At 39.5% G+C, this 10239-nt stretch overlaps 1 protein-coding gene across 1 annotated transcript; it reads left to right on the top strand.

Annotated features, from left to right (window-relative positions):
- Positions 1-630: 630 nt before the first annotated feature.
- qars1 (glutaminyl-tRNA synthetase 1) lies at positions 631-8325 on the top strand. Its single transcript, XM_008413987.2, has 23 exons — positions 631-827; positions 1159-1309; positions 1416-1525; positions 2690-2765; positions 2847-2911; positions 2989-3042; positions 3158-3221; positions 3300-3374; positions 3760-3845; positions 3937-4023; positions 4100-4199; positions 4649-4727; positions 4807-5046; positions 5126-5218; positions 5317-5454; positions 6097-6184; positions 6285-6431; positions 6669-6770; positions 6862-6954; positions 7438-7565; positions 7646-7712; positions 7999-8124; positions 8269-8325. The coding sequence occupies exons 1-23, from the start codon at positions 717-719 to the stop codon at positions 8317-8319; spliced, it is 2331 nt and encodes a 776-aa protein (XP_008412209.1). The 5' UTR covers positions 631-716; the 3' UTR covers positions 8320-8325.
- Positions 8326-10239: the final 1914 nt, after the last annotated feature.

Below are 10239 nucleotides of genomic sequence, written 5' to 3'. Positions count from 1 at the left end.
GCCCCCCAACTTTAAAAGTCTAGCTCCTCCACTGACTAAAATGCTAGCAGCAGTTGTCAAGAGCAAAACTGTAATGTTACTTACAGCCAGTAATTGAACAAAGTCAACGAATATGATTAACATTATGAATTCTGGGCTCAGGTGGTGCACAGATATTTTGTATGCATTTTGGACCAGATTTTTCACAGCTTTGAGTTTGCTTAGATTGAGTGCCGGTTTCCTCGCCGGCTGATAAATGGAGCGGAGCCAGCTGAAGGAGCCATCAAAACTTTCACAGAGTTAACACAGAAAATGACGGACAGAAAATAAGTTACCCTGCGATGGAAATATTCACACATGTAAAAAATAAAATAGAAAAGAGCGCTTTTCTGTTTTAAAATGATCTCTCACGAAAATAAAATTTTATTATATTACAAGTTTCTGCTAAATAGTGACTGAACTATCAGTCTGATGCAACGTTACTCTAATTCTGGAAGTCCCTCCCTCGCTGATGTCAACAAACAGCTCATTGGTTATTAGGCTTACATAGCAAGCAAAGCTCATTCGTAATTGGTCAACTTCATGTGTGGGGTTTGTGCCCTATTGGCTAATAATTTTCTAGCGTAATATTTTTGGTTTGCGTTGGACAGGAAGTCTCTCTTTCGCTCTTCCTCTGAGGAGACAGACAGTGTGCGGCGGCGTTGTGTCTGCGTGGTCTCGATTTTTAAAGAGGACTAATGGCTGATACTTTGACACTTTTCACCTCGATTGGGCTCAGCGAGCAGAAAGCGAAGGAGACACTGAAAAATGAAGCTTTGAGTTCTGCACTAAAGGAGGGGATTATTCAGGTACGAGCTCACCGGTGCAGCTGGGATATGTCGCTGCACCGCAGACCAACTTTACTCATTTTGAAACTAACTAAGCAATAAACATCAAGCTTAACCCCTGTGTCTACAAATGGGGTCCAACCGACGGTACACACGTAAAACGTGTCATTTGCCACAGTCCTCGCACGCGCAAAGGTTAAATACCACTTTCGCTTTACAATTTGTATGGTTAAGCTTATATTTTTTTTACATTATTTAATTTTGGTGGAGTCCTTTCTTTTTTTTCGACTGCTACTTTTAACTGTGACAGAGCTGGAGAAAAGGCAACAAATTTGATAAATGTTTTTAACAGGCTCAGCGTGTCAATGGGGCAAATGGAGTGGACAAAGCCATGGGCACTTTGCTGTACAGTATGGCTTCTCGCCTTAAAGACAACAAACGCTTGGTATTTCTGTCAGACTGCATCGCTCAGAGGAAAATCTGTACAGAACTACAGCTGGCAGGTAATTTCTCACAAAATTTGATATGTACGATGAAGGCAAAGCCGAATAATAAACCTTAGGTTGATGTTGACTGCTTCCTCAGTTATGTTATCTATATTTTTTGCAGCTGCTTTAGACTTTGTCAAAAGTCATCCCGAGGATCCCATCAGTCAGAAAGAGTTTGATGAAGCATGTGGTGTAGGTGTAGTCATAACACCGGAGCAGATTGAGGATGCAGTAAGTGCATAATCTCCCACTGATCTGAAGCAAAATGCCTCACAAATACAGTCATGCACTCTTAGCTTTTTTGACATGTCATCACATTACATCCAACACAAACCATTGCATAGAAGCGGAAGTAAAAAAAAAAAAAATTTCAAAGGTTTTTACAAATGAACTCCTGAAATTTGTAGTGTGTATTTGTGTTGAGCCTCTTCTAAATACATTCACAGGATCAATTACCTAAAAGGGTAATTTAATTAGAAAATATAGTCCATCCATGTGTAATTTAATTAAGTGACACATTAAGTGACATTTAATCTTGCAGCATTACAAAAACCCTAAACATGCAGCCAGCGTCACAAAGGATTTCAGTGAGTTAAAGCAAGTCGTCCTGACCGTCTGGACAAGAAAAAAAAGACAACAAAAAAAGAAACAAACAAAAAAAAATTTTTTTCTTGAATTGAACAGTTTGGTTAATTATCACAAATTACCATTCCAGTTTCTAAGATAGCATTTTGAAACTGGAATTGAGCACACAATTCTCAGAAGCATAGTTTGTACATGATGCACTATAAGTAAGCTAATAAAAAAATCACATCCTTACCTAGCAATATAATGGCAATCTCTGATCCGTCTCGTAAAATTGATTAAATCATAGTGGCAACACATGCTGCCTTACAGGCCACATTTATTGTCTTAGTGACTTCCAAAGCCTGTCGTTATCATTTCCTGTTCCTCAGTAGACTATTGTAGTAATTTTATTGCATTCATTAAAATGTCCTAGTTAAAGTCCAACTGATAGGAAACGTAATGCTTAGATAATTAGATACTTTCCATCCAGCCTCACTGAGCCTGAGCTGATTCACAAAGAGGAATGGTCTAAAACTTTAATCTAGCTGCGCAAAGCTGGAAGAGACACAACTCAGGAAAACTCAAATCTATAACTTTTTTTTAACAAAGTTTTGTGACTGAGGACTAAATAAAAATGCATGCAACACTTTTAATATTTTTACTTACAAAACCATTTGAAAACTGTGTCTCAATACTTCCACTTTAGATTTACATGGTAAACAATTTACAAACACAATAGTTTGTGTTTTTTACTATTGCAAAGTGGTGTAAACCTCTCACTATGTGCACCGGCCATGGTGTGTTGACTGACGGTGGACTGTCGCGCAGGTTGAGTCTGTCATCAAGAAGCACAAGGAGCAGCTGCTGATGGAGAGGTATCGCTTCAACATGGGATTGCTAATGGGTATGATCTCACATTTGGTTGAATATTATCACAGCCAATACAGCAGAACAGACAGGCAGAATGTCTTTTTATCTGTTGCAGGAGAAGCACGCTCAGCTCTGAAGTGGGCCGACGGGAAGGTGATCAAAAATGAGGTGGATGTGCAGGTATGCATGGAGAAGGAGAGGGTTTGCTTTAATTAAATACAAACAGGTGACGTTACACATTACTTTTGATCTTAAAGGTTCTGCACCTGCTGGGACCCAAGACGGAGGCGGATCTAGAGAAGAAACCCAAGGTAAGAGAGCTGTTTCATATGTGAGGGAAAGTTTAAACTGCTCTCACCTGAGCTGCTTCCTGCTATGATTTCTGGTTCTGTGTAATCGCTGAATCCTTCATGCTTTGTTACGCAGGCACAGAAAGCAAAGGTGGCAGAGAATGATGTGAAGGCAAAGAAAGAGGAGGTGTCATTGAATGGTGAGCCGCAGCAAAGCAGACAAAAGTGCATTGAACTGTTTATGTGAGCGTGTTTTTTTTGTTTATTTATTTATTAAGGTGATGGAAATTTTGTGGAAGGAAGATCTCTAATGGAGCAGCTGAGAGGAGAAGCACTCAAGTTTCATAAAACAGGTGAGAGAAAAACTTAGCATTAAGATGAAGTAGCATCTTTTCTTGTTTTTGTTGTTCTTGTTGTCAACATTAGCATTAGTAAAATGCATGTCTCTTTTTTCAAGCTGTGACTGTATTATTGTACTTTAGTAGTCTGGACACTGCAATACAACAAACTGCACCAGGTCGAGATTGGATAAAATATTTTACTTTCTTTGATTGATAATAATTGATCATCTGCACAGAAAAGTCACATCTTCTTACACATTCACAGATTACATTTCTTAGAAACCAGTCAAATCTCTCTCTGGTGCATTAAGGTATTTTTCTGCATATTGGTAACATTAAACGATGTAACACAGGGTCATTTATTTATAGTCTGACCTTTTACCTTTATCGTTTTCAGGAGAAAACTACAAAACCGAGGGTTATGTTGTGACTCCAAAAACAATGGATCTCCTTCAGAAACACATTGAGTTCACAGGTGGACAGGTAGAGAAAAGTTAAAATATCAACATAAAATGAAAAGTTTTCATATTAAATGATCTGAGTGACTGAGTTTTGCCTGCTTTAACTGCTTCAGATCCGTACCCGTTTTCCACCTGAACCCAACGGTATTCTTCACATTGGACATGCTAAAGCCATTAATTTCAACTTTGGTTACGCCAAGGTACATTTGCCTAATTTACAATGTGTTTATTATTTTCTGTGAAGAAGTTTTCTCTGAATCTAAGCTCTTTCTGCAGGCAAACGATGGGATTTGTTACCTAAGATATGATGACACCAATCCTGAGAAGGAGGAGGAGAAGTACTTCACTGCCATCAAGGACATGGTGGAGTGGCTGGGTGTGTTTAGTTGATGTTTTATCTGATTATAGTGTAAGCATGATGCATCCATCAGGATTCTTCCACCATCTGAAAAAGTCTGGAATGTGATTTAAGTGTTTTTCAGTGTCTAAATAAGTATGATAAAAGAAAATCGATGTATGGAAAAACTTTAGACTTTCTAGACTTTATTCCCTATCTTGTTGCCTTCCGTCAACTCTTTGTTGTCAACCCTTCCTTTCGTCCCTGTTTGCTTCTTTGCCTCTCCTCCTGTTCATCAGTCCGTTTTTTTTTCCCAGGTTCCATACTTAAAGGCCTGACCACAGTCACCTTTCTATTTTTTAATTGCTAAAAGTGACTCAGACCATGTGTAGTTGAGATCTGGAAAAGCAGGAGATTTTCAAATGAATATTATGTGCGATCCTTGTATTATAAAACCGGCTCCTAATCAGCGCAGCTGTACCTCACAGGTTACACGCCGTACGACGTCACGCACGCGTCGGACAACTTCCAGAAACTCTACGACCTCGCCGTTGATCTGATCCGCAGGTAAGCGGGGGTCGAGAACGTACACAGGGAGTTTGGTTTGACTGACGGCTGGATTTCTGATCATCCTGTCTGTCATCAGGGGCCATGCGTATGTGTGCCATCAGAAGGGTGAGGAGCTGAAAGGCCACAACGTTCCTCCATCCCCATGGAGGGACCGACCCGTCGAAGAGTCTCTGGTGTTGTTTGAGAGGATGAAGAAGGGCATGTTCGCCGAGGGAGAGGCCACGCTCCGGATGAAGATGGTCATGGAGGATGGGAAGATGGATCCTGTGGCATATCGAATCAAGTACACGCCTCATCACCGAACAGGAGACGAATGGTAAGAAACCATGTTTTAGTTTTTATTTCTTTAACTCAGTTTGAATCGATTAACTTTTTTGGTTCATCTTCCTCTTCAGGTGTATCTACCCCACCTATGACTACACCCACTGTCTGTGTGACTCTATTGAAAACATCACCCATTCTCTGTGTACCAAAGAGTTTCAAGCCAGGTATACCAAGGTGTTTGATCTGTATGTAACTGCTCTTGGCTTTGGTTTGAAGGCATCGGTTTGATCAAGTTTTTCTGCTTTTTCATAAACGTTTTTAGGCGTTCCTCGTATTACTGGCTGTGCAATGCTCTGGACTTGTACTGCCCCGTTCAGTGGGAATACGGCCGCTTGAACCTCACCTATACCGTTGTGTCGAAGAGGAAAATTATCAAACTTGTTGAGACTGGCGTGGTCAGGTGACGAAACAACTCTTTATTTATGTTAAGATTTAATTTATGGGGGTTTTTTTCACTCTGGTTCTTACCGATCCCCTTTGGGGAAACAGAGGGAGTTTTTTTTCGTCCTTTCGCAATACATTTGCTCATACACCTTGGAATTTTTGTGTGTATAGTCACAGGGATAAAAACAATATCAGTTCAAATTGCAAACATATTGTGAAAGAAGGCAAGGCAGGTTTTTATATCTACTGCATGCCTTGCAGACATTAATAAAATATTTTTGCAGAAAAGAGAAGCTTTTACACAAATTGTCTTTGAACAAAAGACAAAATAGCAGATGGGTTCTAAAACCACCTGCCTTTAGAAAATCAGTTGGTATTTTCTGAAAATTACAAAAAGTTACTCTTCATTATTTAGGATGTGCTCTACATAACAAAATGTTAACAGACATTCTTAATAAAAATCTGCTGAGTGTTTAATTTGTTGAATTATTTAAGACTCGAGGCTTATGATATTGAAAGTTTTGGGTATAAATCACTTCAAACTACTATATTCTGGACTAATAGAGCAAACTCTGCATTACACTAAAAGCCTTGTGTTTGATTTTGGTTCAACATACACTTTGTTGATTTTTTTATTTATTTTTTTTTCCTTATACAGAGACTGGGACGACCCCAGACTCTTCACTCTGACTGCTTTGAGGAGAAGAGGTTTCCCTCCTGAGGCCATCAATAACTTCTGTGCACGCGTATGTAGAGTGGAGGGATTTTGATCTGCTGCACAGATTGACAATGATTTAAATGTAAAAGGAATATGCTGTCGTGTAATTGTAACTGCCTCTGTTTCAGGTTGGTGTAACCGTTTCCCAGACGACGACAGAACCTCATCTGCTGGAGTCGTGTGTGAGAGACGTCCTGAATGACACCGCTCCTCGTGCCATGGCGGTGCTGGAACCCCTCAAGGTCACCATAACAAACCTCCCCAAGGACACAAAGGTTTGTTAAATTACTTTGAAATAAAGAATACATGTGCTAAAGATTTAAAGGTTAAGTTTAACCTCACTGCAATGGACTGGCGACCCTGTCCAGGCTGTACCCCGCCTCTCGCCTGAAACATACGCTGGAGATGGGCACCAGCACCCTTCTGGACCCCCACTAGGGACAAATGTTTAAGAAAAAGGGTGGAAGTTTAACCTCATTAAGTAATCAGATTGCTGTTGTCTTCACTCACAGATGGATGTAAGGGTACCAGACTTTCCTGCCAATGAATCCAAAGGCACCCACACCGTTCCATTTACACGCACAGTATTCATTGAACAGAGCGACTTCAGAGAGGTTAGAAGGATGATAAACAAAGAGCTCCAACAATATTTTTGTGGAAGTCTTTCATTGTGGACTTATTGATTATTTATTTATTTTTTTGCAGGTAATGGAGAAAGGTTACAAGCGTCTGACTCCAGAACAGCCGGTTGGCTTGAGACATGCGGGGTATGTCATCTCTGTCCAGAAAGTTATCAAGGTAAATGTCAAAGTTATTTCATCTAATATCACTGTGATACAAGAAATTCGAGAAACATTGAGTCAAAACCATTTTTAGGGAGTTAAAATTGTAAGAACGAGGTGAATCCATTTATGTTAAACCAGCCACAGGTTGCTGCTGGGACCATGGTGCCTCAGCTACATATTTAAACTGCATTAGTGCATGTTTTTCAATGCATTTTTAAGATAAGATATCTTTACCTATGTTATAAATCACATGGAATAACTAGATTTAAGGCACAATTTGTCTCAATTAAGTATGTATTAAGTTAAACATGAAGTGATTAAGTGTAAAATTTAAAAGTAGAAACAAGCAAATATAGTTCCACACATACCCGTCATTCTGATTTTTACCAGTGTTTTTAGCTTCCAGGCAAACATTAGTTTTGGATAAATTGTTAAATCACCACATGGCGATGAAGTTATTACTCAATAAGTCATCTGATTCCTCTCTGCTTCTCAGGACTCTCAGGGTAAAGTGGTGGAGCTGGAAGTGACCTGCTGCAGCTCAGACACTGCAGAGAAACCAAAGGCTTTCATCCACTGGGTCAGCCAGCCGCTGGTGTGTGAAGTGCGTCTCTATGAAAGACTGTAAGTCAGAAACGACTGCCATCCACAACTAAACAACCTGTGATTAAAAACTCAACTGAGAAGTCTTGCCTGCTTTGCAGCTTCCTGCACAAGCACCCAGAGGATCTGTCGGAAGTGCCAGGTGGCTTCCTGAGTGACATCAACCCTGTAAGTCTTTGGCGAGACTTAAAAATGCATCTTCATCATTCAGTGGTTAAGCTTTGATTCAGGAAATACACTGGGCACTTTTTAGATTTATTCCAAACCATGTATACTTGTCTTTCTGATTCACAAATGCTACTTTGTGTTGGTCTTTCACATAAAATCTTACTGAAATTCAGTAAATGTTGTGCATGTGATAAGATTATATTTGTAGTAGGTCAAAGGATATGAATACTTTTACAAGTTTCAGGGGGTTTACTTGAAACTTATCTTCTCATACTGTCTTCTCCAGAATTCCCTACAGGTGATCAGCAGTGCCTTAGTGGATACCTCAGTGAAGGGAGCAAAAGCTTTGGATAAATTCCAGTTTGAGAGAGTCGGTTACTTCTCCCTGGACCCCGACAGCTCAGCTGATAAGGTACAGTTAAACTCAAATCAATTTTGAAATGCTTTATTTTTATCTAGCTAGCAGCTATTAATATAGGTCTTTTAGATCTATATTAAATGCATACACACTATAGTGGTAAGACATGCTGTAATGTGGTTTTTCTTTCCATTTCAGCTTGTTTTTAACAGAACTGTCACACTCAAAGAAGACCCAGGGAAGATCTGATTGATTAAAAAAAAAAAAAAGAGAAGCTGTGCTTATTCCCCGGAGCCTTCAGATACTCGACCACTGTGTTTGTATCACTTATATTGGAACATCAGCGAGGACACAGGCAGATCTGACTGAGACTGCTTTAAATGATATGCCTTTTCTTATTGCCTGCAACATTTCTAATCAGCTCTTCTCATGTATGTCTCATGTGACTGGTTCATAAGGAAAGCAGCAAACTCTGAGGCTGCTCTTTGGTCTGTCTTACGGTTTTACCAGTCAGTGTTAAGAGCCCCTTCAAGATTTGTGTGTCCTGCTTTTTTTGCTGCAGCAGTGACTACCTGTTATGTGGGTACCTGTAAGCAACTTTGATAAAGAAAGGGGGGGAAAAAAGGACTTCCTGAGCAAATTTTATTATGACTGATGTTTTATGTTAAACATAAAACATCAGTCTCAGTCTCAAATGCCATATTTGATTTTTCTAACTGAGGTGGTACCATCCCATCTTGTGGTTTTTAAGACTCACAGGGGTCCTTTGTACAGCAAAAAATAAAATGAATATGACAAAACTGTCTGCATTTATGATGTAGTGAGCATGTTTCTCTGTACATGTAAATGGCCAGTAATACACTGATGGTTCTTGAATATTTATACTTGCTAAAAGATTGCTCAATGGTTAGATGTTAATGAAAAAGTGGGTTACCTTTTCACATTGTATTGCCCAAAGTACAATGAGAGACATTGTTTACTAATGCCAAGATAGGCTGAGCCTTTTTTCACTATAAAAGTAAACTTCAGACAGTGAACTTATAAATTATTTAAGAAAAAAGCTTTTTGAGGGTGGAGTCAGACCTGGAAACATGAACAGTTCCAGTAAATGAGTAAGAGCTTTGCCTGCTGCAGAACAAATGACATTATTATTCCAGTGATTAATTTAGTCACGTTTTCAAAATCAGAAGTGATTACTAGAATAAACGATGAGGGCAAGCCCAGGTGATTATGTTATTTAGAGCTGTAGAGTAACTCGTACTGGTGTGTCTGACTTTTTTTTATTAAGTGCACCTAAATATTTAACTGTGTGATGTTCTGAGTTTAACAATAACGGCTACAATGTTTAACTCTGTAGTCTATATTGGCAACACAAATCATTGATAAAGTGTTTCTTTTAAAACCGTTTGAAGATATGAATGGAATAGGTTCACGGAGGCAGTGGTGGACCACCATGAAGACACCTGCTTTACATCACCACTTCTTCCAAGCTTATCTGAATCAGGATAATACTTTTAACTCAAGTCATCTGATTCTTCTCAGGACTCTTCAGGCAGCTCATGAACTCTGTACTCCTGGATAGATAAATGTAGCTAGTTTACCACTTTTTCGACCTTCATTCTCATTATAGCAGTACATAAAACCACACTATAGTATAACTACTACTGATGTAAACAATGATTCATCACATACGGCATCAGAATAACAGTTGTATGGACAGAGATACTTTTAAGATGAGATTTATATGAGCACAATAAGAGCTCATATAAAACCGTAAACATTAAACAACGTGGGATAACACCATGCCAGACTGACGTGCGTGGGAATTAACTCCCACCTGCCCAGAGCTTCGGAAGCCCCAACTAAATAGCATCTCTCTGGCACCACCTTAAAAGATTTAGATGCCAGTGAGCCACTAGGAGCGTCTCTCTGGAAGAACTGTGTTTTAAGGTGGAACGATATCTGCACCATCCCGTCTGCTTTTCTGCTTGTACGAGTCGCCTTTAACAGATTACAATGCAACTGAAGATTCTCGCGATGTTACCTGTCAGAAATATCGCGATAGCACCCAGGAGTTACAAATCGGTAGCCTATTGGTTTGAGGACGCTGTTGTAAGATGGCGCCCAGCGGAATATGAGTCTGGTGGGAAAAAAAAGGAAAAACTACAG

This window comes from Poecilia reticulata, linkage group LG7 (assembly GCF_000633615.1).
Source record: "Poecilia reticulata strain Guanapo linkage group LG7, Guppy_female_1.0+MT, whole genome shotgun sequence".
NCBI classification, from domain to species: domain Eukaryota; kingdom Metazoa; phylum Chordata; class Actinopteri; order Cyprinodontiformes; family Poeciliidae; genus Poecilia; species Poecilia reticulata.
The sequence above is the reverse complement of the archived record's forward strand: the minus strand, read 5'-3'. Positions and strand labels throughout refer to the sequence as shown.